Source organism: Drosophila persimilis, unplaced genomic scaffold (assembly GCF_003286085.1).
Source record: "Drosophila persimilis strain 14011-0111.01,24,50 unplaced genomic scaffold, DperRS2 tig00000000-arrow-pilon, whole genome shotgun sequence".
Taxonomy (NCBI): Eukaryota; Metazoa; Arthropoda; class Insecta; order Diptera; family Drosophilidae; genus Drosophila; species Drosophila persimilis.
Window position 1 is genome coordinate 8,128,557 of NW_020825288.1, and position 27,746 is coordinate 8,156,302.

Consider the following 27,746-nt stretch of genomic DNA (forward strand, 5'->3'; position numbering starts at 1 on the left):
CCATACTTTGAGGTTGTTCGTTTATCAAAACTAATTGGCAAAAATTGAAATTAATTGATATTCAAATTTTCTATAGCATTGGCAGCAATTCAAACTCTCTCTATCTGCGCTCTCAGACGTGAGTAAATCAATATTCAAACCATAGAATATGTTTGGAGAGAGTGCACTCTCTCTAAGCAAAGCACATATTTTTTAGTACTCGCTGTGGGTCGCAACCAGTAGGTTGTTTGCGCTCCGTGCCACCAGAACACACACGGAACGGGTTTACAGCTGCTGCGTTCAATAAACTCTCGGAGAGTGTTCGGGGGCTAATAAAACGATTTGCCAGAACCAGCTGTGGGTTAGCTGGTTTCGTTAGCTCAAATAAATGCCAGGCGCCTCAGATATGCGCTTATCGCAACACTGAGAGCACCGCTAGAGAGGTGGGCCGCAAAACCGATAAGAACATGGATTTCGAGGAGATTCTGGCCAAGTGCGGCAACAGCAGTCGCTATCAGTTCCTGCTGCTCTCGCTCTACGGTTTCCTCATGGTCGTCATATCGATGCACTATTTCTCCCAGAATGTGATCAGCTTTGTGCCCGACCACTGGTGCTATCACGAGCAGCTGGCCAACCGAAGCTTTGCCGATATCGAGGCCATCTATTCGCAGTTCGAGAGACCCGCCTGCACGCGACTGGCGTCGATCGATCCGGATGGCCGCAATGCCACACTAAGCCCAGAGCGCTGCAATCGATGGATTTACAAATATGACTTTGGATACAAGAGCATGAACACGGAGGTGAGTCGGGGAAGGGTATTGGAAACCTGAAGATTAATGCCTCATCTTTTGCACACAGCTGAACTGGGTATGCGATGAGGCTTATAAGCCGCGAGTGGGTCAGTCTCTGTTCTTTGTGGGCTCCGTCTGTGGCACTCTCGTGTTCGGCTTGCTGGGCGATCGCATTGGCAGAATCAAGGCTCTGATATTGGCCAACTGGTGCGGATTCCTGGGCGATTTCTCCACGATATTTGCGGAAAGTTTGACTTCATTTTCCCTGAGTCGCTTTGTGTCTGGCCTGGCGGCCGATGCCAACTCGTATCTCATGTACATACTGAGTAAGTAAGTGGCATGGACTCCCACTTATTCTACTTGGCTTACACTTTGTTCCATTAACCAGTACTCGAATATGTCTCGCCCTCACTGCGAAATGTTGGCCTCAACACCGTTTTGGGCAGCTTCTACTGCCTGGGCCTGATTGGGGCCTCTTGGCTGGCCGTCTGGGTGGGTCACTGGCGCATTTTCCTGGCCTGTTCCTCGCTGCCACTGCTGCTCGTGACGCTCTTCTATTTCCTGGTCCAGGAGAGTGCCCAGTGGCTGGTCACGCGCAACGATATCGATGGAGCCATTACGAGGCTTCAGCGCGTGGCCAAAATCAATCGCCGCGAGGTCAGCGACGATGACTTCAAGGCGTTCCGTGGCTACTGTGAGCGGCACTACCAGAAGGAGGCCCAGGCAGCGAAAAGTCAGACCAAACTGCTCGACATGCTCAAGACGCCGCGCATGCGCAGTTCCGCATTCAAGCTGCTGCTGATTTTGTGAGTATTTGTCGGATTAATAAATATATAGTTAATATGGAGTTAAAGAAGGAAAGAAGCGTGTATAGAATGGATGCAAAATCCAATATCTTTGAAGTATTATAGATCATAAAGAATGCATAATTCCCTTCGACTCTGATGCCTTTATATTTATTTTTATTTAAGTTAAGAGATCTTAAAGTGTCTTAAAAAATTAATTAATATTTTTATGTTCGTTTCCGCCCCCAGCATAATTATCACGCCCTGCTACAACACCATTGCCCGGAACGTGGAGGGTCTGGGCATCTCGCCCTTCATCATGTTCTCCCTGAACGCCCTGACGTTGCCGCCCTCGGGCTACCTGCAGGGCCTGCTGCAGGATCGCATCGGTCGCAAGGCCACTGCCGTCAGTTGGATGGCCATCACGGGGCTGTTTGCCGCTGGTGCGGGTCTCGTCATATCGCTGGGCAGAAATCAGAATGTGCTACTGCTGGTGGGCCTGACGCTGGCCGCCCGCTTCGGGGTGTCCATTGCCGATGGGGCCAGCTCGCAGTTCTCCACGGAGCTCATTCCCACCTGCGTGCGTGGTCGGGGGGTGGCTGTGGTTCATGTGGCCGGCTTTGCCGCCTCCTTCCTCTCGCCCTACATCCTGCACCTGGGCACGTACTTCAGGCCGGCCCCTTCGATCATACTGGGTCTGCTCTTCCTGGCGGGGGCCTACGTCTGCCTATTGCTGCCCGAGACGCGCAATCGGAAGCTGCCCATGTCCCTGGCGGAGGGCGAGGAATTCGGCAAAGGGGAACGCATGTTCGACTTTCTCCGTAACCTGAGAAAAGGCGAGAGCCAGGAGGTGGAAACAGGGGTCGAGTTGGCTGCCAAGGCCAAGGAAGAGGACACTCTCATGACGAAAACTGCTCAACAATAGGGAAATGTTTGTGATTCAGTATTACGGAATTTCACTGCCATAAGCCACACGAACAATTGATATTTGCGGTAGCTGTTTATCTTAGGCTTTAGTGGGCGATACTTATTTGGGGACGATAATGATTCATTAGTGCAAAAGGGATATATGGAGATTTATGTGGGTTATTTATGACAAAACAACAGCAACTTGTACCACTCAAACATTGGAATTCATGAACCTAAAAGACAATAATTTTTCGGATTAAAAAAATATTATGATTATCTTATTTGGACGTTGATGTGCCATGAATGCGCCACCAAGCTGAAGCCTGTTATGTGCGGATCCCAGGCGAGAACGCAAACCGGCCGAGGGGCGCTGCTGCATGAGGCGAACCGATTGCGTACTTTCAGGAAAGATCATCTATCTATCGAGGATAACTAGAACTAAACTGAGTAAAAGAACTAAGCATGCACTAAAAATGCAAATACTTACGAGAAAGGTATGTGAGCATAAGTAATTTAAGAAGAGGAATGTAATTATTAATAGATATAATATGGTAGAGGGAACTATAATACGAAATAATTCGATCTACAAAGCGGAAGGGTAAAAGGTGTACAAATGTTTCTGGTGGATCTAATAGGAACCATCACGCTTAAGCGGCTCAACAAGTCAGGCCTATCCACAACAACCTTGATCAAGTTGTCCATAAAAATCATACCATGTATTGTTCTACGAAAAAAGTAAGGATGGAAAGTTTTCTAAGAGGCATCTGCCATATTTGTGTAAGATTGCATTCCCTCACTTGCATTTAAAACGAGGGGGACCGCTTACACCCGATACTCAGTTAGTATGGCTTAGTGTTGTGTTGCTTATGAGTAAGTGAACAAAAAAGAGTTGTTAACTTAAGGGGGCAACTGAACATGTTCCAAGCCGTTATTTTTTGCTCACTTGTTATTTTTTGTTCACTTGTTCTTTTTTGTTCACTAGTTAATTTTTGCTCTCTTGTTTTTTTTTGTTCACTAGTTCATTTTTGCTCACTTGTTCTCTGCTCACATTTTGCGCAATTTTGCTCCTCAAATGACATTTTGCGATCTGGCAGTTGTTCCCTTCACACTTTTTGTATTACCGGCAAAGCTGTTCATTAGCTGTTGCTAATTCGTAAGTAGAGTACAATTTGGAATCATTTCGAGAAAGTTGGACGCCAAGAAGCCAAGTACAAGTATTGCAAATCTGTTTTGAGTTGCTAGGGATCTGTGCATGAACAGTGAACAAGTGAGTAACTAAGTGAGCAATTGAGCAATATAAATGAGTTGACTCACTTACTAAAAAAGAACAAGTGAACATGTTCACCAAAATGAGCAATGTTTACCCAACACTAGTATGGCTCCTCCGCCAGAGCACACATTGCACGACAAAGAGTGTGTGTAAGAGAGAGGCAGAAAATGAGTAAGCAGTGAAATTTCTTTTGTTCCGTCTGGCTATAATAATGATCCGATCTGATTCAGATTTTGCAGTCTGGAAGATACGTTCATTCTCTATGAATGTGCGTTTTTTGTTTTCTCTGGGCGTAACACACATCCATTTTCCTCAAATCTAATATAACCCTATACTCTTTTTGAGTATTGGGTATAAAAATCATATCTGTACCTAGTTTATTCGAATGAATGAAAACCATTGAGCAGACGTATAATAAATTAGCATAAATTATAATCAGCTTACTTTTTCATGAATTTACTAAAAAAAAACACCAACAAAATTTGTATATTTATGCAACAATCATACCAAGTAATAATCAAGTTATAAATTTTGAATAGTAGATTGTAGATTAGCGCGATGATATAGACAACGCGAGTGGGTCGCTTATCAAGACCAATAATTAAATCAATACGTATAGCTTGTGATCGAATCGGTGGGCATTTCATTCTAAGGGGCCTAAAGCGAACTACTTATCAGCTGAGGAGAGACGAAAGAGTCGATTCCATTCCACTATTCAACTCCAATATCAGCCTCACGGGGCCGCTTTCACAACACAGCACAGCACAGCACTGCATAGCCAGCCAGCGCGCTCTTAACTATTCAGCCAAGGCGGAATCGGATCGGATCGGAGTGGAGTAGAGTGGCAGTATGCGCGTGGCAGCCACAGAGAGCGGACGAGCGACGCACCCCACTGAGCGCTCTCCCCGGACCCCAACCCCCCAGTCCCACCAGCACGCGCCACGCCTCGCCACGCCGCACCACACCACACCACTCCACAGCTTAAGCGACTCGGAGATGGACTTTGAGAAGATACTGGGCAAGTGTGGCGACTGTCATCGCTACCAGTACATGCTGATGGCGCTCTACGGCTTCCTAATGTTCGTCGTCTCCAGGCACTACTTCGCCCAGAATGTGATCAGCTTTGTGCCCGACCACTGGTGCCACCACCCAGATCTGGAGCATCGCAGCTTTGAGGAGATCGCGGCCATCTATTCGCAGTTCGAGAATCCCTCCTGCACGCGACTGGCATCCATCGATCCGGACGGAGGCAATGCCACGGCCAGCAGCGAGGCCTGCGATCGGTGGATCTACAACTACGATTTCGGATTCAGGAGCATGAATGCCGAAGTATGACAAACGCAGCGACCCCCCCAGAGATCGTTGAGTGTGATTTAGTGGCGTTTTCTCTTTGCAGCTCAATTGGGTCTGTGATGCCGCCTACAAGGCGCGAGTGGGTCAGTCCCTGTTCTTTGTGGGATCAATGTGCGGAACACTGATCTTCGGGCTGCTTGGCGACACCATCGGGCGCATCAAGGCGATGATACTGGCCAACTGGTGCGGCTTTCTGGGCGACTCGGCCACCATCTTTGCGCAGAGCTTGGTGACATTCTCAGTGAGTCGGTTCGTGTCTGGGCTAGCGGCCGAAGCCAATGCCTACCTGATGTATATTCTGGGTACGTTATCTTAACTAGGCTCTAAAACTTATCTAGTCTTACCTCTCTCCCCAAAACAGCGCTCGAGTACGTGTCGCCCTCGCTGCGCAATGTTGGCCTGAACCTAATCTTGTCCGTCTTCTACTCTCTGGGCATGATTAGTGCCTCTTGGCAGGCCGTCTGGGTGGGCGAGTGGCGCACGTTTATGGCCTGGTCCGCCGTGCCCCTGCTACTGGTAACCCTCTTCTACTTCCTGGTCCAGGAGAGTGCCCAGTGGCTGGTCACCCGCCACGACATCGACGGCGCCGTGCTGCGGCTGAGGCGGGTGGCACACTTCAATCGGCGCGAGGTCAGCGAGGAGGACTTTGAGCAGTTCCGCGTCCACTGCAAGAGCCAGGAATCGGCCAGCAGCCATCACTCCATGCAGAGGCAGTCCAAGCTGATGGATGCCCTGAAGACGCCTCGCCTCCGCCTCAGGATGATCAACGTATTGCTGGTGTTGTAAGTTCGAATGAGGATATCCTTGAAACATCTCTTAACACCTGTTTTTCCCCTGCAGCACCATTATCACCCTCTGCTACAACACCGTGTCCCGTAATGTGGAGGGTCTCGGCCTCTCGCCCTTCATCATGTTCACTTTGTTCGCCCTGACGCTGCCACCCTCGGGGCTGTTCCAGGCCCAGGCCCAAAAGAGTATGGGTCGCAAGTTTACGGCGGTGAGCAGCATGGTTGCCACTGGTCTAATGACAGCCGCCTGCGGCATACTCCTGACCTTCTGGAAGCAGCCCAGCCCGGTCCTGCTGGTGGCCCTCATTCTGACCTCGCGGTTCGGAATCTCCGTCTGTACCGGGGCCACCATGCAGATCTCCGCGGAGCTTGTGCCCACCTGTGTGCGGTCCGGTATCCTGGCGGTGGCCCATGTCAGCGGAGCGGCCTTCTCCTTCGTCTCGCCATTCATCCTGCATCTGGACACGTATTTTCGGGCTGCCTCCTCGATTATCATCTGTCTGCTGCTCTTTGCCAGCGCCTGGATCTGCCTGCTCATGCCGGAGACCCGCAACAAGAAGCTGCCCATGTCCCTGGCCGAGGGCGAGCAGTTCGGCAAGGGCGAGCGCATGTTCGACTTCCTGCGGCGCCCCAAAAAGGAAGACGAGGCCGATCTCAGTGCCGAGACCCATCAGAAACTTGTGCCCGAATAAACTTTGTGTCTTGTGATAGTCAAGTGTAATTTATTCAGAAAGAATGGACGGTTCTATCGTAGTTTTGATGGAAAATCTTCAAGAGATATCATGTTTATTATCCTACAAGAACCTATACCTAAAGTGTGATAACTATCTATACCAAAATATAGATAAAAGCTCAGACAGGCCACATAAACCTCTAAAAATACTAGCATTAATTTGATGCAAGATAACAACATAAAGATGACAATACGACATGGCCAGATCATATAACAATAGAGGAACGAGGATTTAGCAGAGCTTAACCGAGAGTAGTGGGAGGAAAGTACTTAAACTTTAGTATGCAATCCGTCTCGAAAGAATTCCGAAGTCCCGAGAGTACTGGAAAGAAGGTCTCGAACGAAGTCCCATATCTAGTACCGCCTGCAGCCAGAAGAAGGGTCTTCAAAGTGTGTGTTTACTATACAGATCTTATAAAAATCACAAGCAATTTGTTCATCTATAGGTGTCACTGTGTCACAGATGAGATTTTCTTGCTTCTTGCTTTGATTGTAGGCATTAGACTTGACCTTAGGCACTTGTACACACACATGGACACATGTAATTGGGGCTAAATTGCCAGTCAGATCATGGGAACCGACTTTATTGCTAGTCCATTGAACTGAGAATCCGTTTACAATGTATTTGATTAAAACTTCAGAGGTCAACTGTTATCTATTCCAACAGAGAGAGAGAGAGAGAGAGAACTTCTCGTAAGACGCCGGCGTTTGTTTAGATTGGAATAAATGAGTGAATTCACTTAAATAATGAAAACATTTGCTTTTGAGCACAACCGCCATATATTGTGCTCGTACGATAAGCCCTCCAGCCAGCCAGCCCGCCCCCAGACTATCCCAATCTTATCAGAGCTGGAGCTAGACCGAGACCCAACGTGCGAATCCGGCCACTTTCCGCACTCTTTAGCGGCGTTTCGGCTCAGTCGTGTCTCGTTTCGTGTCGTTTCGCATCGGTTTAGATCAGCTGAGGCTTAGTCTTAATAGAATCTCAGCAGGAGAACGACTTGTCATCATGGACTTTGACAAGATCTTGGAGAAGTGCGGAAATGCGGGTCGCTATCAGTACCTCATGATACTGCTGCTCGGCTATATCGCCTTCACCACGACCGTGCACTACTACTCACAGAACATCATCGGGTTTGTGCCCCAGCATTGGTGCTACCACGATCAGCTGGCGGACCTTAGCTTCGAGGAGATCGCAGCCATCTATGCGCCCTTTGGCAAGGACGCCTCCTGCACCCGCCTGGAGAAGATCGAGGGCAACAATCTGACGGTCAGTTCGGAGGCCTGCCAGCGCTGGATCTACAACTACGACTATGGATTCAGGAGCATGAATGCCGAGGTGAGCCCCCCCGGCTAGTGAGCTTTCCGAGGGAACCCCAAAGATCTAATGCCATTCTTTGCCGATCAGCTCAACTGGGTCTGCGATGACGCCTACAAGGCACGCATCGGCCAGTCGCTGTTCTTCCTGGGCTCCCTGATGGGCACCTTCACCTTTGGCATGCTGGGCGACAGGATTGGGCGAGTGCGAGCCGTGATCCTGGCCAACCAGTGCGGTTTCGTGGGCGACTTCCTTACCACCTACGCGACGAATCTGGTGCAGTTTGCCAGCTTTCGCTGCATTTCGGGCCTGGCCGCCACAGCCAATTATTATCTGATGTTTATTCTGGGTAAGCACTGCGATATCTTGAGCACGCCATAGCGTACTCTCCAATGTTTTTTTTGTACTATATACTATATACTATATACTCATATGTAAGTGTACACATGTATAAAGTTCAGATTGAACAACAGAGTGATATCTAGACGCCTAGATGAGAAGCTCTCCGCTCGGTTCAAGTGTACCCAATATAGTACGTGTATATGTACATATATCCAAAGAAGCATATAGCATATCCATCATAGATAGAAAGAAGATATACATAGTAAGGTTGCCCCAAGAGTATGGGTACTCATAAACCTACTCCTCTTCCTCCTCCTCCTCATTCAGAGCGAACAGAATTGTTAATAGTTAGACCATGGCTATATAATAGCAGATACCATTCCTCAATCTAAGAGGCCCAGATCTATAGAAAGATGGATAAAGGGACCCAGAAATGGTGTGATGTGATAGATCACCAATCTGAAAGATTTATAGCTACTATATTGGTCTCGATAGATACTATATTGTTAGTTTCTTAATAACAGATACCATTCCTTAATCTAAGAGGCTGAGAGACTGGCAAACGAAAGTATAGAAAGATGTATAAAGGGACCCAGAAATGGTCTGATATGATAGATCACCAATTCGAAAGTTGTATATTATTAGTTTCTTAATAACAGATACCATTCCTCAATCTAGGAGTCTAAGAGACTGGCAGGCAAAAGTATAGATAGGTGAATACAATGACCCAGATATGGTTCAGGATTCCCTGTAAAGTTATCTTGTGACACATGACACCACAGTTCTATAAAACTATGGCGAATATTTTAGGCAAATGCTAACTTGTTTTCCGAGTGTTAAGAAAGACCTACCGGTTTGTGTGTGTTTTTTAAGTTCAAGTTCCTCTATAAACTAGTTATTATTTTTAGCTAAACTCAATCCTAATTTGTATCTGTATAGTTCTGGAATACTTGGCCCCCAAGCTAAGAAATTTGGCCATAAGTGGAACGCTGGGTATTTGCTTCTGCTTGGGGGCCCTGGTGGCACCCTGGCTGTCGGTGCTGGCCGGCAACTGGCGCATCTACTTGACCTGCTCGGCCCTGCTGCAACTGGTGGTGGCCCTGTTCTACTTTGTGGTGCAGGAGAGCGCCCAGTGGCTGATCACGCGGACCAATGTGGAGGGAGCCATTGCCCGGCTGAAGCACATTGCCCACTTCAATGGCCGCCAAGTGGCGGCTGCGGACTTTGAGGCATTCCGCAGAAACTGCATAGCCAAGAGGAAGCTATCGAATCAGCCGGAACAGACGGCTGGGATCATTGACCTGATGCGAACACCCAATCTGCGCAAGATCTCCTTGCTGGTGGTACTGATCTTGTGAGTCTGTCAGTCCCTCCAATAGAGTCTGTCTCATATCTTGGTATATCTCTCTCCCTGCAGCATGCTGACTTCGTTGAGCTTCAATACCATTTCGCGGAATGTCGAGGGCTTGGGTATGTCTCCCTTTGTGGTCTTCTCGCTGTTTGCTTTGGTCGTCCCGCCATCGGGCTTCATCCAGGGTCTCCTGCAGAGCCGAGTGGGTCGCAAGGCCACCGCCTTCCTGGCCATGCTCTGCACGGGGCTGCTGTCCTGCGCCCTGGGCGTGGCCCTGTCCACGGAGGGCGCCCAGAGCAGTGTGACGCTGCTGCTGTCCTTTGCCCTGCCCATGCGGCTGGGCATCTCCTTGTGCTACACAGTCACCTCCCAGTACGCCTCCGAGCTGCTGCCCACCTGTGTCCGATCGCGGGGCATTGCCGCAGTGCATCTGGCGGCTGCGGGGGCCTCCTTTCTGTCGCCCTATCTCATACATTTGGGCACAAAACTGGCGGCGGCCACATCCCTGATCCTGGCCCTGCTACTGCTGACTGCCTCCTTCTGCACCCTCATGCTGCCGGAGACCAACAACAGGTGAGGGGGACACTCATATAGAATATTGTGAGATACTATATATTTTTGGAACTTCCAGACAACTTCCCATCACCTTGGCCGATGGCGAGGCCTTTGGCAAGGGCGAGTCCATGCTCTCCTTTGATTGCTGGCGGCCCCACGATGACGACGTGGCCAAGCAGCCCGCCGAAGAGCTGAAGCTCCACCGGATCAACGGCCAAACGGAGGCAGAAGTCTAGTCCAGCCATAGGTATTAGAAATAAGACACAAAACGATTGTCAGTAGATGTGAATTTTGCTTTATTTGATTGATTCATTGCGGTTCACAATTTCTAACACAATTTTTACTTGGAGCGAGAGTCCGTATGGGGCGTATTGAGCCAATTTCTTGAGCTCGTTATTACTCGTATTATTAATTTTCGGGGAATCGTGTATCGTGTCGGTATTTTTTGTTGTTGTTGTTGTCGCATGTTTTAAGTACTTACTTGTAAGTAAAAGGTTCATAAGTATCTTGTATCTTGTAAATGGTTATGTAAACTCTTGTAATTATGCAACGCTTAAATGCCATAAACATAACGGCTTTGTGTCTGTCTGTCTGTGTTCTTAGGGCCATAGAAAGTCTTACCAATGGCCGGGAAAATCAGCAAACCGAAAGGTATTCTCTGTGCACAGAAATATCTACTTAAATCTAAGACAGTCGCTCGATATTAAGATTGGTTTTAGATTGGCTTAGTATAGCTTTCCAATTGCTTCGAAAGACATCAATCAGTTTGAGGTAGAACTCAGGAAATCTATAGTATATATAATCGTAGTATTGGTTAAATTATAGACTATTGCATTGTAAAAAGATTGTTCTCAGGGCAGTACTTAGGATAGATCAGGTTGAGCTGTTAAACAGAACATAGATATAGTACGGGTTGGCTACTTAATAGGAAGGAAACCGTTCCAACGTTCATCAGTATCTATGTGTGTGTGTCTCTGTGTGTGTGTGTGTACTCGCTAAAAAAAGTTCTCTACTTTAACGCAACATGTATATTTTTGGGGGCGTGGCTCATCGGCCAATACGGGAGGAGTGGGGGTGGGGGGGGGGGGGGGGGGGGGGGGTCTATATGCACAATCGATATACTCATATTTGATAATCGTTTTTTTCTGATTTTCTGAGCAATTCCGGCGATTGCTAACAAATACAATGGGTACATAAATATTTTTTGCTTGATATTTGTATCTTTATCTTTTGTAACTACACCTTTTTTTGTGAACATGCCCAGGCATCACCAAGCGGATGCCCCAGGCAGTGTCAAAAACGCCATCAGAAATGTCCTAATTGCTATCGTTTTATCTTAAGAACATTTTGTTTTTTGTTTTCTGGTTTTTTTTATCTGCAATTGCTTAAGACTATGGGGAATGCGATGGTGGTAGTCGCATACGCATTGCTTGTATAAGTAATGTATCTCAGTAGATGTGTATATGTATATGTATATGTATATGGTGGCGGATAGGTCTGAAGACTGCATTCCATATGTATATCGTATATGCCTAATCAACACTAGGGTTCACAATAGTTCAGTTGAATCCGGAAATGCACATCCCATCCAATACGTTACACAGTAAAAAGGTAAAAAGATTCTTTCTCTCGATTCTACAACCGCGACCCGAGAGTGTCTCCGCGGAGTGTCCAGAGACGAGAGTGTATTCTACGAGTATTTGTATATGTCTATGTATATGTATATGTTTCTGTATCTGTATAGCACCATCTCAGAGAGTAAGTGGGTAAGTAAAGGTCGAGTACTAGTATCCATTGTTAAAACACAATTTCATGTCCATTCCTCATATTCCATTCCTAGGATAGCAGCTCGTTTAGGTGGTAAGAAGTAAGTAATATAGTTTATAGTATATAGATATAGTAGAAAAATATACTCGTACATTTAGTAAACATTGAAACATTTTGGAGACGAGAGAATAAACTATATATCTACATTTTTGTGTGTGTGGGTGTGTGTGTGTGGGTGTGTGGGTGTGTGGGTGTGTGGGTGTGATTGGGATCTCAACAAATTTATGGCTAGATTAGAGAACCAATCAACAACAGCAAATGCTTCAACCTTAGATAATACATTAACTATTTGTAGGTAGAACTATATAGTACTATATATCTGTATATGTATATAGTTAATTATGCTTCTTACTTGCGCTTTGTATGCTACTAAATACCATTTACTTTTTGCAATATTTGCTGCTTATTGTTTGACATATATCATATATGCTTGATTTTAGAGAAAGTATCTTTAACCATTCCAAACACACACCACATCTGCGATACATCCATTCACATCTCCATATGATATCTATCTTTCTATCTTTTGTGATCCGATCCGATCCGATCCGATGTGTGTGTGTGTGTATAGTAATTATAACATTTTCATCACCAAATTTCAGGCATGTGCATTTTTTTTTGTGTGTTTCGAAAACATCGAGTATAAAAGACAAGCGGTATTTAGGCAACGAGTGATTCAGCAATTTTCTCTTTTATAAAAAACATCTCTATAAATTTTATCATGTTTTCATATTCATATTCGTATTCATTCAACGCTAAACATTATTCACGGGTATTCATGGTAAATATGTATACACTTACACCAAAAGCATTCATAAGACTCGTTTCTGTATTCTTAAAAATGATTTCTCTGAAACAATTCATTCAATAGTAGAGTAGTGTGTAAATTCCACAGTATTCAGGCTTGGAGGGAGGATGATATCATTGGCTGCTATGGGGTGGGGTGGGAGGGGGATTTGTTCGGATTTGGTTATACGAAGCTTTGCTGGTTTTGCACAATGTTTTCTGCGATATGTATGATGTCGGCGTAGATACTATATGCATATGCGTTTTGCTTACGATCTATGGAAAACGGAAACGAAAACGAAAAAGAAACAAAGGATTTACAAAAAATGTTATTTGTATTTCGCGCATATTATGGATAGTTATACATGGTACACTTATGTCTCGTTTTAACTAGTTTTAGTTGTAGTTATATTTTAGTTGTTGCTTTAGGTGCATACAGTATGCGAATTGCAAGTGCCTCTCAAAGAGGGAGAGGGTGGAAAGAAGACACATAAACATAGTACATTGTGGAGCTAATATCTAGGCAGCCCAGCCTTGGGCTGCGTCATCATCGTAGTTCTCATGGTGTTTTTGCTTTCTGCTTTACAGTTTTTGTTTTTATCTTCTTCGAATAGCGCTGAGAACTGCGCTGCCGAGTAGTGCCATAACGTGATAACGCTTTGCTCTTGTTTTTTGCCATGTTTGCTTGATTTATTTACGTCTGGGGTACGTGCAGCGTCATCGCCGTATTGAGGCCATATTCGAGTATTCAGGAATCATCCTCCTACAGTACACACTTAAACTTAAACACCTATGTAGCTGTGCTCTGGAGCTGTGCCACGTGCAAACAAACAACAATCAATTGATGAGGGCCATCTGTATCTGACTGCCCCTTGCCTTAGAACACTAATAATGCTTCTCAGAGTCATCGTTATCGCTATTATCGAAGCTTATTCGATAATTAATACAATACAAATTCAAATACAATACAATACAATACAATGTTGTGCCATGGGCAAACTCTAACTGCAACTTTGTGGATTGTGGACTGTGGATTCTAGCAAATAATTTACTAATATGCAAGTGGGAGCGGGAGCGGGGGCGGGGGCGGGGCCTATGGCAACGTGGCTCGAATGCCGTCCAGACTGGAGCGCAGCACCAAGCTGCCCTCCACCCAGAAATTGGGTCGATCCAGCATGTTCTGCCACAGCGATAGCTCCTTGCCAGTGGCATCCATCCATTCCACCTGGCGGCCAAAGCTGCGACCTGTTAAGGAACAGAAAGATGGATTTAGTGGCTTGTTCGAAGCGGTGAAGGGATCGTTGGCTTACCCGTGCCCAAGGAGAAGCGTATGCCGCCGACAAACTCATTGCTGGCCAGCCGATCGTGATCCCAGACGGTTAGCTCCAGGGCGCGCTCCGACAAGTCCTCCAGCGAGACATCCTCGTACACAAAGGTGTAGTTCCAGCTGGGATGCAGAGTGCGCTTCACCACTGGGGTCTTTTGCTTGGAGCTGCGCGTGCGGTCCGGCAGCAGATAACTGGAAAGGATGGGCCGTTGATGTATTCTGTGGGTTGGATATTCGCGTTTGCACTCACCTCTTGCAGAAGGCATCGCAGCTGCCGTTGGCCTTGATGGGACTCAGGTGTTTGGCCTCCTTGACCAGGACATGCAGCTGTCCGCCCTTGGCACTGCGGTCCGATTTCGAGGCCACGGACTTGATGCTGCCCCCAAATTTGCGCAGATTTGAGGAGCTGCCCGTGAGGGAGGAGCCGCGCGAGAAGAACGACGACTTCAGATTCTCGGGGGGAATGTACTTGAGGCCCACGACAATGTCGCCTCTGTAGGTGGCCACCTCGTCGAAGGGTTCGCTCTGTGAATGATTGATCGCTTGTTAGGAATCGAAAATCTAGCTTAAGCTCAAACGATGCACTCACCCTTTCTTGGAGGAGATACCACTGCGACTGGGGATTGTCAAAGACGCGTCCCTGCAGATTGACAGAGACCTCGCCCAGGAAATCGTTGCGCCCGAACATGTCCGAGTGCCAGACGGTCAGCCACAGGGTGCGCGACTCCAGGCTGGAGATGGGCGTGTGGAAGCGCATCGTCTCGTCAAAGATGGGATTGAGAGTGTGCTTCTTGACTTTGGTTTTGCGCTTGCCGGCCTTTGATTTATCCGGCAGCAGGTATACCTAATGGAAAACACCACAAAGCATGAGTACAGATGGCCAGGACTCAGAGCACGAAGAGTACACACCTTCACATAGGGATCGCTGCGATTGCGCTTGGCATCGACGGCGGCTAGATCCTTGCAGCGCACCACATGGATCTCCAGGGCGGCCAGCTTGTAGTTGTACTGCATGGCGAACTCCACCTGACCCTTGACCACCACAGTGCCGTAGCGACCCTCGCCGGCACCGGAGTACACGCTGGCCATGGACTCCGACCGAACCTGCCGCAAAAGAACTTTCGTTAGGCTTTCGTTTCGAGCGAAGTTAACCTTTGACCTACCCCCAAAGAGCTGAGGCTGCTGCGGTTCTGATGCATGGCCACCAGACGATCGATGTCCTCGTCCGACTGCACCGGCCAGGCCTCGTTGGAGGCCCGCGACTGCACGGGACTGGCGTTGGCGGTGGCCTGATCCGCCGCCTGCCGCTGTCCAATCACCGGCGAACGTGTGAGCTCCTCGGCGGCCACTTTGGCCTCTTCTGCAAAGAGAGAAAATTGTGGCATTAATACACGATTTCTCCTCGATCCAACACACAGCTAATCAATGGAAATTGTCAGAGTTTTCCTCTGAGCCCCGTTTGAGAAGAGTGAAGATGCAGTCTGGGAAAGCAGTGCAAGGTGCATGCAGCAGCAGCCTACCTTGCACCGCTTCCCGTTCAAGATCAGAGTCCTCCTGGTCGCTCTCCACGAAGTGGACATGCAGCGGAGTGCGACGGTGCAGGATCAGGGACATTCTGCCGCCAGGCCCAGCAACAGCAGCAGCAGGCAGATCCTCCTCGAGGGTCTCCAGGAACCTATCGGAGTTGGATCTCAGGCTATCATCCCAGGTCCAGGCTCTAGGCTTGTGCCGCAGGGAGACACTTCGCAGCTGGGGATGGGGATGTGGATGCGGCTGCCGCTGCTGTGGCAGGCCTGGGGGTTCCTGAAAGGGGGTCTCCTCCCGCGGCTCACTTTGCTTGCTGGCCACTGCCTCGCGCTGCTTCATCTCCACAATGTAGGCCGCCACCTTGGCATCGATGTCGTCGTCCTCCTCCTCGGAGTCACAGCTGTACGCCTTGCCGCGTGCCCTGCCCCAGCGACAGCAGCAGAGACTCCGCTTGGCCTTGCCCCCCCCGCCTCCAGTGCCCCAGTAATCTTTGTAGCTGCGTGGGCGACGGCGCCGTTTCCGCCGCCACCAGCAGGCGCCCAGCAGACGCCGCCACTTGGTTCTGCGTGGGCGCTGGCAGGGCGGATCGTCGGCCGGTCGGTTCTTGCGCATCCGATTGAGGGCCGCGTACTGGATCTTGCCCGCCGAACTGGAGGGCAGCGAGGAGCCAGCCGGCGACGCCTTCCCTCTGCCATAGTTGTGCACCCGCGCCATGGGTGCATCGGTGGAAGCCGTCGACACGAAGGCGTTGTAGCTGGCGGCTTCTTTTGGCTTCGCTGCCTTTGCCGCACGCCGCGGGCCAATTAAGCGATTCACTTGTTTCATTTTCTCATTTGGAATTCGATTTCGATTTTTGGTGTCATCCGCAGCGGACTGTAAAAGTTTTTCGTTTCATTTGCCACCTCCGGCCACCAGTTGACAGTTGTCGGCGGTGGCCCGAGGGGCATCTGGCATGGCATCACCGGAGTGTGGTTTTCGGTTGCTCAATTGGCTGTGCACTGTGCAACGGATTGGGGCAACACTTTGAGCGCTGTTTCGGCGCTAATTAGAAAGGAAAAAACCCCAATCCATTTCGAATGTTTCGACTAGATCGGGAGAAGGTCTGAGATATGGCCAGCCCATTTCTGGTTCGATAAAATGGTTGGCGCCGCCTATCAGTGTATTTGAAATCTAAAGCACTTTCCGTGCCGATAAGACCCTGTCGGACCCTTTGATAAGACGCCTGGAGACAATCTATGGCTCCCCCCCGGGCTCCCCCACGTAATTGGACTACTTGATCGCCACTAGAGGGGACCCGGTAATGGCCATTTGCATGACCACTCTTCGAGTGGCAGACAGGCAGGCAGGCGGGCAGTCGAGCCATTTAATTAAGTTGGAAATTAAAGACAGCTCTCTGGTCTCTGGTCTCTGGTCTCTGGTATCTGTGTGGGCGGGCGGCCCTGAACTTCCGTGGAAACAGCCTTGAGAGGTGGTGGGCGTGCCGAAACTGAAGGTGTGAAACTATTTGGATTGAGGGCTTGGCAGGCAGCTAAAAACAGATAAACAGACCCGCAAAAGTGGGTCATATTACACCCAACAGCGGGAGGGGGACTCGTGGCAATCCGAGAGTGCAATTAAAGGGACAAAAATACCCCCATTAAAAGTTTGTTGGGGTGCTGCCGATGGTATTTGAATTTTCTTTATGCAGTCACGATTGGTTGACACACAGTACACATCGCATATACACATATATTGTGGGTATATATCTCTCTCCATGCCATTCGGACAATGTTTTCATTTTATTTTACGCTTCTACGAGCGTAATTTCCGCTATGGATAGCCACCGAGCGATAAACGTGAGTGGAGAACGGAAAGGCAGACACCCAAAAATACCGAAAAACCCACTTCACTTTCACTGGCTCACTGGTTCGACTCATCGACGGAGTTAAGATCGGAATTCGCGGCGACTTGTAGAGCGCATCGCGTTGGCCCGTGGCTCCAGTCCCGTTAGACGAGGCGCGGCAACTGAAGCAAGACCGGGAGCCAGTGCCAGAACCCCCTCTTGGTCAGAAATCTAAGTTTTATTCAATTATTTAAATATTGAACTTTGGGGTCGCTGTGGGGCGGCGCCTGGCCAATGAAAGTGCAATTAACAGCCGCACGAGAGGCAGATCCAAAAAGTGGGCGGCCAATAAAATATTCTGTGGAAAATACTATAAGATGGGGTTTCGGCGTGTCTCTTATTCATTGATTTCATAGAAAGGTCTTATAGTGAGTCTTGACATCTGTTTATCATTTAATGTAGGTCTGCTTTGAGCTGCGATCATGCCAGATCAGCCAGGAACCATCTCTTGGGAATAGAAAGGTGTTCTGCTACTACCAATAACGTTTAAGCAAAGACAATATAATGGTAATGGTATGATGATGGTACAGCGTGGCTTTTGAGCTGGCTTTAGGCCACAAGAGAGCGCTCAAAAGCCACGCTCAGCACAGATCGATTCCCCGCAGATAGATCTCTTCAATAAACACAGATCGACCCTCGGTACTCCATCGCTACTGACCATAAGTGTAACTGATAAAGAACTAAAGATCCCTCTCTCTCTCTCTCTCTCGTCTGGCATTTCTGGGTATTCCGGGTATATTCTCTGACTCGATCTCGGAGGCAGAAAGGTTAATTGAATTTGATGGCCAAACGAGCGCCAGTCGAGAGTCGAGAGTCGAGCGTCGAGCGTCGAGAGACGTCACTTACAGGGTGCCCATGCCATGGCATGCCCCTCTTTGCGCCGCAGTCTTTGGCACTTCCGCCATGGCAGCGATAATTGTAGCTCGGTTTTATTTGCATAATTGTGAAAATTGTTGTACGGCAATAATATTGCATGCATTGCAGTGCAGTACAGCGCTTTTGTTTTGGTGCAAAACACTTAAACGGCTGCCGGATGGGCACGGACCTGGACACACCAATGGAGCCCCACTGCTGGGGCTCTGGGCCTGGCCAGCATTTCCGCACACCCGTCGCAACGCTGTGGATGCACTGATGCACGAAAATAAATATGGAAAAACCAGGAGGGAAACTTCGCTTTTGGCCAGTGTCAAATGAAAACATGAATTGCCAAATGCCGAATGGAAAATATGTATATATAAAAGCAGGGGCAGCGAGGCTCTTTATCAACGTCAAGAGCTTAACTCTGAACAAGTATTATTATATAGAAGTTCAATATTGTCGGGAACGGAGACAGGGAGAGGGGCAAACTATTTAATTGTGTTTTGGCCAAGTTGCCGCAAAGACAAACGATTTGGTCGAAACACTGAAACTGTGTAAACAGGGAACTATGGGGAAGGGGGGCAGGGGAACGGGGGCCACAACCAGCAGAAAGACCGAAACTCGGGCTATTCGAGATGGCCGCGTGAGGGAATATTATTTGCATTCTTGACAAGGCCATGAAAGATCCAAGTATCTAAGTATCTTAGAGATGGATTCTTGAACGCTTCTTGAACAATTACTGAAATAAAGCGAAAGCTCCTCGATTTCTCTTTTAGTTTTCTCTAATAATATATAATTATGGCAACGGCTAGATGAAAACTTCATCCAAAAACCATCAGCCATCAGTAGAATTTCCACAGTTTAAGAGATTGGAAATGGAAGAAATTACTAATAGTCGTATCTCCCCAGGTGTGCCCTCGGTTTGGGGACTTCCTCATCAGATAGACAACAGCACATGTGTGTGCACAGATCATTCAACCATCCCCTGGCCCCCATCTCTAGGGTTCAAAGCCCCGCCTGCGCCCAGTAGTGCGGGTTTTTGAGTTTCGAGTTCCATTGACCAGGGACTGTGTGTGTAGTATAATTGTTGGCCGCAAAAGCGAAAACAGCTTTTTTTTTGGCTAAATATAATGAATAGAAAACAACAAGAGACGCCCCCGCGAAGCGGAACACAACTATAACCACTCCACAGGGACACACACACTCGTATAGCCACAGATACTTCTACAGATACTTCTACTTGCCCCTCCACGTCCACGTTGTTGACGACGCAACAGTGCGAAAATCGGTTTAGAAGCCAACTGGGGCTATGACTGATGGAGACGACCAGAGAGACTGGAGGAGAGCTCAATATGGATACAGTTAATTGACCTTGATTGGGTTTATTTTGGGGCAAAGCAGCTGTCGGCGGAACCAAATGTCTCTCTCTGTCTGTTTCTTGATTGAGTCTTTGAGTGTTTATCATCGCCATGCTGATGGCCTTTACCGGCCAATTCCTAGCAGAATTTTAAGCTGAAAGAGCTCGACGAGAGATCACATTCCCCGGAGGTCTATTAACAAAGAAATTTCTAAGATACAAAGATACAAAGAATGCAAAAGATTATTCTTTCTCATATAATAATGTAACAATGATTTAAAACAGAGATGAGACTTTAGAAGCAGTCCGGCAGCAACAAAAAAAGAACCCTAACCAACGGAAATAGATTCGAGTCAGGCACATGACATGTATTGTGTTTTTTCACTATTATCTTTTGCAGCTTTCGCTTGTGCGTCCCAGTCTAGCATCAGTGTGGCAGCAATGAATATTTCATCGGTATCCAAGGCCGTAATAGTCCCAGACCCATGGCACATGGTTATACCCTTCCCCTAGGATAGCTGATCCTTCATACTCTTCTCCAAGTTACATCTCATTTCACGAATAACATATACCCTCTTCCTTGGAGAGTAGTTTTTCAGGAATTTTTTCATTAAGAACAAAGTAATTTCATAGCCAGATATTTGACCTGAGCAAACGCTCAGCCTGTGCGTGTGTCCCACCCCAAGGCTGAAGGTGGGGCACACCCAGCCGCAGGATATTCAAAGGCAAACATTAAACAGGAACTCACCCGCTGACATGTTGAGACGTTTGCGCGCATCGCGCTTCGAGTACAGGAACTGGAAGCCCGCACCCAACTTTTTGCTGCCAGAGCCAGCACTGGGGCCACCTGCAGCCCCTCCTATTCCTCCGGCGGCACTGCTGCTGCTGCTGTTGGCAGCCGCGGCCCGGGCTGCCAGTCCTGGCGAGCGATAGCGTGCGCTCTTGGCGCTGCTGGAGGAACAGGATGGTGTGTGGTTGAGGGCACTCTGCGACTTGGTTTTGGGCGTGCTGGTGATGGGCACCCCGGCCGCACCCACCGAGGAGGTGGGCAGCCGGGGCAGGGAGTTGGTGCTGGCCACTTGGCCGCCGCTGGTCAGGCTGCGCGGCAGGGTGGAGCGGGCGCCGCTGAATTGGCTCTGGGCGCCACCCTCATCGCTGGAGTCCGTCTCGTAGATGGCATCCGGGACGCTGGAGCGACGCACATCCTTGGTGGAGTCACCGCCGAGGGAGGAGCCCGCCGAGGAGAGCCACGGCTTGGCCGGAGAGGCCTCCAGCTGGTGATGGTGGGCGTCACCGCCTCCGATGCTGCCGCAGGAGCGGACGCGGTCCAGCTGCTCGCGGCTGAGGCTCTGTTGGTGCTGACTGAAGAGGAGGTCGCCTGCCGATCGGCGCTTTGCCACTGCCAAAGCGGACGCAGACGACGAGTTGTCCCTGTCCAGTTGACTCAGCTGACTGAGCCTCGTTCTGCTGTCGCCATTAGCCAGTAATGCCGACTCAAAACTGCCGCGCCACGAGAACCGCTCGTAGTCGCTCGCCACGCCGCACTCCTCCCCGGCATTGTCGCCCGGTGCTCCTCCTCCAGATCCAGATCCTGGTGCCGATCCTGCCGCATGATGCACACCAGATGGATGCGCATGGCCGTGCGTCTGGGGTCCGTCCAGGAGCAGGTCGTGGGATCTGCTGCGCAGCTTCAGCTGCTTGATGGGCATGGCCCGCAGCTGCTCCTCCACCTCGTCCTCCTCATCCTCCGTCGTTGTGGCCGAGATCTTGGCCTGAAGGCGCCGATGGTGTCGCGCCTGTCCCTGACCCGTGGCCGGCGATGGTGTGGGGGTCTCGTTGCCGCTGCTCACCTCGTGCATCAGGGCCACCAGGCGGGTGCCGATGTGTTGCATCACCTTGGCAAAGAGCTGCGGCGAACGCTGCTCCGTGCTGCCCGTTGCCTCCTGATCCTGGTCCTCATCCTGCGCCTCCATCTCTGCGGACTCTGGTTGAGTCTCCGCTGCGGCGGCACCCACGGCCACCTTGCTGAAGGACGCCACCAGCTTCTGGTAGACCAAGGCGGTGTCTCCGTGCAGACTCTGGACCTCGTCCAGTAGTCCGCCGTCGCCGCGGTCTCCCTCCTCGTCCACCTCGAACTTGTTGATGATCTGCTGGCAGCTGGCCGAGATCTGGGCCTTCAGGTGCCCCTTGCGCTCGCCGCCCTGCTCCAGATCGGAGCTGGTGTAGTCCGAGGAGTCGTACGAGTCCGACCAGGTGTCCTCGCTGCTCAGGTACTCCACGATCTCGCGCACCTGCTCGTCGTTGATGCCCGGCACGGTCTTCATGAGGCGCGTCAGTTCGTTCTCGAAGTAGGCCAATTGTGCGGGTCGCGTCTTGGCCAACTTCCGCTGGGAGCTGGGCGTTGTTGTGCCGGTGCCCGTGGGCGTGGGCGTGGGGGGCGTGGTGGGCTTGCTCTGCTGGGCATTGGCCGTGGCCACGATGAGCGTCTTGAAGAACTGCCGCATCTTGCTCATCATCAGGTTGGTCTCCTCGTCAGAGCTCCAGTTGTTGAAGCTGTCCTTCCGCACCAGATTCGAACTGGTCGTCACGGGAGGCAGTACTCTGGGCCGCTGGGAGGACCCTCCGCTGGCCGACGCCGAGGTGCTTGGCAGCTCCATCTTCGCCAGACCGAGTGCCGGCGCCGGCTCTCGATCCTCGCTGATCTGTTCGAGGGCAGGAGTTGGAGATTTCGGGGGCTCACAGTCGGGCGCCTTCAGCAGGTCGTCGTTACTGCCCACGAATCCGCTGTCGCGGCTGTGGTGGTGCTGCTGTTTCTTGGCCTGGCCCTGGCCCTGGCTGGAGCTGCCACCCATCGATCCGGGCGTGGGCGTGCGGCACTCGGGGAGGGTCAGAGTCAGCGCCAAAGCCTCCTCGTGCAGCTTCTTCTCGTCCAGAGAGTCGTGGCGCTTGCGCAGCTGCTTCTTCCGCTTGATGGTGTCCGATGAAGAGCCGTCCGAGGCTCCGGCATTGGCCAGATGGATGACGGTGTCGTCGCATCCGGCCTCCGACTCGGAGGAGTCCTCCACGGCAGTCGTCGTCGTCGTGTTGGTGGGTGCATCCAGGGTGTCCGTCTCCGGCAGCAGAAGGTTGTCCAGCGAAGAGTTGTGGCTGCGTGGCGTGCCCCGGGCTCGAACCAGGCGCTTCCTCCGCTGGCTGGGACTGGGATGGCCCTCGCTATCGCTGCCCACGCTGCCGCCGCTCTCGTCACTCTCCGCCTGCTTCTCGGCGCCGCTGAATCCCATGAATCCGGAGAGGAAGTACTTTTCCAGGCGGGACGAGGCCAGATCGGTGGCACTGTTGTGGCCCCCGTCCAGCAGCTGCTCCTCGTCGTGCGGCAGCGAGTCCAGGCCCTCGGAGCACTCCGAGCTCACCTCCGAGGCCGTGTCGTCGCCCCTCGTGTCTATGGAGCTCATCACCTTGCCGTCTCCCAGGCCAAAGAAGAAGTACTTCTCCAGCTCGGAGGCACTCAGGCGGTGATGGTGCTGCAGGGTGCGCTCACGGCGACGCTCGGCCAGATCCGAGATGGAGGCCACCTCGCTCTCCTCGCAGCTCTCCTCCACGATCGTGTGCAGCGTGAAATCGATGGCGGATCTGTTGTAGCCGCGCAGCTCCTCCTCCCTGTCCATGTAGGTGTGGCGCCTGTTCATGTCCCCATCCCCGTCAGCATCCTCGGAATCGGTGGCTGTGGGGGTCGTTGTGGCATTGCTTATATTCTCATCCTCGTCATCGTCCTCGTTTTCGTTTTCGTGCTGGCTCAGCTCTTCCACCCAGGAGTCGTCGTCGGCCAGGCCATCGTCCAGGGAGCTCTTCGGCGCCGGCTCGTTCAGGGAGTCCACGCTGTACGAATCGCGCGATGATTCCCGATCCGAGCCCTCAATGGCGCGAAATGAGTCACCGCCAAATGAGTTCTGGCCAAAGTTGCTGCTGCTTTCGTAATCGCTTCTGGCCTTCGTTTGTGTTTCGCTCGCTGCTGTTGCTGCACTTTCGTTATCTTTTGTGATCATGACCAGACTGCGATACTTGGCCGAAAGTGAATTCTTGGCAGAGGGACTGGCACTGCCCTCCACCTCCACGGGCGACGTTCTTGGGCTGGCCGTTGTCGGAGTATTCAGTGTATTCGGACTCGTGTGTGAGCCGAATATTCTGTCAAAATCGGAATCGCTGTCGTTTTCACAACTTTCGAACACACGCGGCGACGGCGACGGCGACGGCATCGGCGGCGGCGGACCATTCACATTCACTACGTCACTGTCTTTTGTCTTGTGTGCTGCGAAAGCGTCATTATGGCCATTATCGTTGTTGCTTTTAGCAATACTATTATTATTGTTGTTGTTGTTTGGGTACAACCGTGTGCGAGCGTACGGCTCCTCCTCGACCGCAACGTTTAACATTTCATGTTCGAATGACGAGCAAAGCGACTTCGAACGCGACTCCACTTCAACTTCGAAAGCAGCATGGCCCTGAGCAGCAGCAGCAACAGGTAGGTGAGAGCGAGAGAGCGAGCGCGAACGTTCGGTACCGCTCTCTGGCGCTCGAGCACCAGCAAGTACCTGTTCAGGTGCGAGAGAGTTTTTTTTGCATGCTTCGCTGCATTCCTCCTCCCCCTCGGCCGCCGTCGCCTGCTCTGTGTGCACAGCTGTTCGTCGCTCTTCTCCGATTGCCTCTCCGGCCTTCTCTTCTGCCATAGCTGCCACCACTTTATTATCGTTGTTTGCTTTTACCTGCTTCTGGCTCTGCTGCCTCTGCCGCTGCTGCTGATGGCAGGTAAACCCGAGAGTAGCCGCTGCGGCTTCTTCGTTTACATTGTGTTTACCCTTCGCTTCGTTTGCGTTTTGTTTCGCTGCTTCTGCTTCTGCTTCTACTTGTGCTTGTGTCTCTCTTTCGCTGCTTTCGTCATTAGAATTAACATTTACAATGATTTTCCGAGAATGGGAAGCGGGTGATGGTGCGGGTGAGGGTGCGGGTGGATTACCACCTGGCGATGACCAACAACCCTCTGGGCCGCACTCTTCGGGCTTCCCCTGGAGGGTGGCAGCCACAGCAGTGCCCATGGACGTGGACGTGGAGACCAGGTGATCCTCATTGATTTCGGCCACGCCGCGTCGCAGTCGCTGCAGCTTCATCTCCAGCTGGGAGTTTTGCTTGTGCAGCTCCAGCAGCCGGTTGACATCGTTGGAGATGCTGTGCAGCTCCAGCTCCAAGTCGCAGCGCTCTGATTGCATCGGCTCCGCGTCTGGCAGAGATCGCATGCCGTGCAGCACCACGCCGTCGGCGTCGTCCGTCTGCCCGCCCACCACCACAATGCAGTTGGCAAGCTCATCGCTTGAGTTGGCAACGCGGCATCGTTCACTTTCATCATCGTCGTCGTCGTCGTCGCTGGCGTAGGCATTGGCGTTGGCGTCACGTGCAGGTTGCTGTTGCTGTTGCTGTTGCTGCTGCACCTCCTCCTCTTCCTCACCCAGGGGTGCTGCCTCGCCCAGAGGCTTCACGTAGTTCAAGACAATGCCGCAATCTGTGCGCTCTGTGTCCGTATCGTTGTCGGAGGAGTCCTCCAGATTGGCCTCCGATGAGGAGAGTGAATCCCCCTCCGTTGAGGAGCTGCGTCTGGCCCTGACCCGGAGTCCAGCCTGTCCCGGCTGGCGGTTCACGATGAACACCTTGTTGAAACGTCGCCGTTTGGGCCGGCGATCGGCCACGGTACCCGTGTCATCCGAGTCGCACGATTCCGAGCTGGAACTGGAGTTGGAGCTGGAATCGCTGCTGCTGCTGCTGTCGGTGGTGGTGCTGTGATGGTGCATCGGCTCCATCTCCATCTCCATCTCTGGCTGTGGCTCCGGCTGTGGCTCCAGTTCCGCCTGCATTGCCACTGCCACATCGTAGCTGCGTTCCACCAGCTTGCGTGGGCTCTGTGCGGCCTGATCCTCGTCGGCGCTGCCGCTGCTGCTGCTGCTGGCCTCATCCGGACTGCTGGCCGCATAGCTTTCGCTCTGCAAGTGGCCCACTGCCCCGTGCGACTTGTGCTCCTCCTCGGACATGGTGGTGGCCCTCGCTCTCGCACTCGCTATAAGTCGATTGGAGGACAAATTCTTGGCAATCGCTGTGGCACTGGGATTGGGATCTGCTGTTGCCTCCTCCTCTACTAGGTGCTCTCTAGGCGCGGCGGCAACAATCTCGGCATTTTCAGCATTTCCAACATTTTCGACTGCAAAACGAGTTATGGCCGAAGGAGCCGCTGCCGCTGCCGCAGCTCTAGTTGTTGCTGCCGCTGCCGCTGCCGCTGCTGCTGCCGTTGCTGGTACTTGATTTTTATGTATATTCGTTTCGTCTGCTGCTTCCACTTCTTCTTGGCTGTGGCTTTGGCTGTGGCTCTGGCTCTGGCTCTGACTGTTGTTTCTGGCCAGGTAGGTTTCTGTTTCTGTTTCTGTTGTTGCCGTTTCGGCTTGTGTTTGCTCGGTTTCGCATAGATTTCGGCTGTGGTATTTGTGAGCGGTTGCCTCTGTAGCATTCCCCTTCAGCTGCTTATCACCAGCAACATGTGTCTGGGCCGCTGTGGGCTCTCCGCTGCCATTGCCGTCGCCGGTTTTATCATAGACATTACACAATCTCCCCCCAGTGGTGGGCGTTGCGTTGCTGTCGTCCGTTTCGCTGTCGTTGCTCGGACGTGGATGTGGATGTGGATGTGGCTGTGATTCGACCGGTGGACGCGCTCTCTGATGCTCACTCGACGGAAGGCGCGACGATACTAAACTTGTTGGCTTTGAAGCGGTGCTGCTGCTGCGGCTGCTGCTAGCCATTTGGGGCTGTTGCTGCTGCTGCTGCTGTTGGCGCTGTTGCAACGAGTTGGCAGCCCGGGCTGCCGGGCAGAGACAGCCGGTCAGTGTCTCCAGGCTGCGTCCCGCCGCCGTCCCGTATCCCGACGTGGTCGAGGAAGACGACGAGGCAGTGGAGCACAGCGACTGCGTCATCAGGGAGCCCAGCGAGGCGCTCAGTTCCGGCGCCGAAGACTTGAAGCCGGCCAGGGCCGAAGACTTGAAACCGCCCAGTGCCGCTGCGGCCTGCCACAGCTGCTGCAGCGAGGCGGCCAGCGGGTCGTCCTGCTCCAGCAGCGGTCCTGCGGTGCCCGGATAGTCCAGCTGCCAGTTCTGGTAGGCGGACATGGGCACGGGTATGGGCACGGGCACCGGTATGGGCACATACTGTGGCTGTTGCGGCGGCGTTGGCGGGGATGGGGCGGAGGCACTGCAGCCACAGCGACTCGGAGCATGATGATGGTGGTGATGGTGGCTCTTGAGGAACCGCGTCTTGATGCGCGTCTTCATGCTCATCGGGTGTGGGGGCGGCGGCACAGGGGGGGCTGTCTGATCGGAGCTGGTCTGGGAGCTGCTCTCCGTGTGCAGGAGAAGCTCCTCGTCCGTGCCCGTGTCGCTCTCCCGGATCCGGGGGCAGTAGGCGCGCAGCTGCTGGTGGCGTCGCTGCAGGAGCGGCGAATCACTGTCGCTGGAGCGGCGTCGTATACGTGGAGGCGGTGTGGGAGTGGCCGTGTAGGCAATCATCGTCGTGGTCGTCGTGGTGGAGGCTATCATGGACGGCTCAAAGTAATCCCAGTCGCAGTCCTCCACATTGCTCACGATGCTGTGGCAGTGGTGTGTCGAGCAGGAGGAGTCCGTGTCGTCCTCCTCCTCTTCTTCCTCCTCCTCGCGGCAGGACGACGACGAGTCCGAGTTGAGAAATACGAGCTTGAACTCGTCCGCTTCGACGCTGTACTGCGACTGCTGCTGCAGCAGGCCGTGCGATGTGCTGCACCTGTAATCGAGTTCCGACGACGACGACGTTTCCATGGCGTCCATGCCGCTGCTGGTGTCACCGGAAGCGGCCGGCAGCTGCAAGGCTGTAGTAGAGTAGGGTGGATTTTCGGGAGTTTCAGTTTCTGTTCCGTCTCAAACACTTTGAAGTTGACCAACACCAGCAC

General features: G+C 51.5%; 4 protein-coding genes across 10 annotated transcripts in view; 3 read left to right on the top strand and 1 right to left on the bottom strand.

The window, feature by feature from the left end:
* Window positions 1-251: 251 nt before the first annotated feature.
* Window positions 252-2,926, top strand: LOC6588228 (organic cation transporter protein). 2 transcript variants are annotated; one of them, XM_002012879.2, is made up of 4 exons: window positions 252-779; window positions 838-1,096; window positions 1,159-1,576; window positions 1,805-2,926. In XM_002012879.2, exons 1-4 carry the CDS (start codon window positions 447-449, stop codon window positions 2,478-2,480), a joined length of 1,686 nt encoding a protein of 561 aa, XP_002012915.2. In that variant the 5' UTR covers window positions 252-446; the 3' UTR covers window positions 2,481-2,926. The 2 variants fall into 2 exon arrangements, with proteins under 2 accessions (XP_002012915.2, XP_026851263.1); XM_026995462.1 differs by lacking the exon at window positions 1,805-2,926 and having other exon boundaries at window positions 838-1,100; window positions 1,159-1,502.
* A 1,382-nt stretch (window positions 2,927-4,308) lies between these two features.
* On the top strand, window positions 4,309-6,583 carry LOC6588275 (organic cation transporter-like protein). Its single transcript, XM_026995463.1, has 4 exons — window positions 4,309-5,063; window positions 5,131-5,389; window positions 5,449-5,869; window positions 5,928-6,583. The coding sequence occupies exons 1-4, from the start codon at window positions 4,584-4,586 to the stop codon at window positions 6,565-6,567; spliced, it is 1,800 nt and encodes a 599-aa protein (XP_026851264.1). The 5' UTR covers window positions 4,309-4,583; the 3' UTR covers window positions 6,568-6,583.
* A 951-nt stretch (window positions 6,584-7,534) lies between these two features.
* Window positions 7,535-10,410, top strand: LOC113567326 (solute carrier family 22 member 6). Its single transcript, XM_026994731.1, has 5 exons — window positions 7,535-7,947; window positions 8,017-8,275; window positions 9,208-9,622; window positions 9,686-10,192; window positions 10,251-10,410. Exons 1-5 carry the CDS (start codon window positions 7,618-7,620, stop codon window positions 10,408-10,410), a joined length of 1,671 nt encoding a protein of 556 aa, XP_026850532.1. The 5' UTR covers window positions 7,535-7,617.
* A 2,693-nt stretch (window positions 10,411-13,103) lies between these two features.
* LOC6588325 (synaptotagmin-like protein 4) overlaps window positions 13,104-27,746 on the bottom strand; it is a 44,847-nt gene continuing 30,204 nt past the window's right edge. For 4 of the 6 annotated variants that reach the window (XM_026993899.1, XM_026993895.1, XM_026993887.1 and 1 more), the window contains 7 exons: window positions 20,487-27,665; window positions 15,278-15,474; window positions 15,024-15,218; window positions 14,704-14,958; window positions 14,365-14,639; window positions 14,098-14,306; window positions 13,104-14,032 (listed from right to left, as the gene is read on the bottom strand). In XM_026993899.1, coding sequence (XP_026849700.1) covers window positions 13,881-14,032; window positions 14,098-14,306; window positions 14,365-14,639; window positions 14,704-14,958; window positions 15,024-15,218; window positions 15,278-15,474; window positions 20,487-27,665 — 8,462 coding nt within the window. In that variant the 3' untranslated portion in view covers window positions 13,104-13,880. Of the gene's footprint in view, window positions 14,033-14,097; window positions 14,307-14,364; window positions 14,640-14,703; window positions 14,959-15,023; window positions 15,219-15,277; window positions 15,475-15,946; window positions 16,467-20,486; window positions 27,666-27,746 lie in introns of those variants that run through there. The other 2 variants (XM_026993908.1, XM_026993904.1) reach the window with 2 other exon arrangements.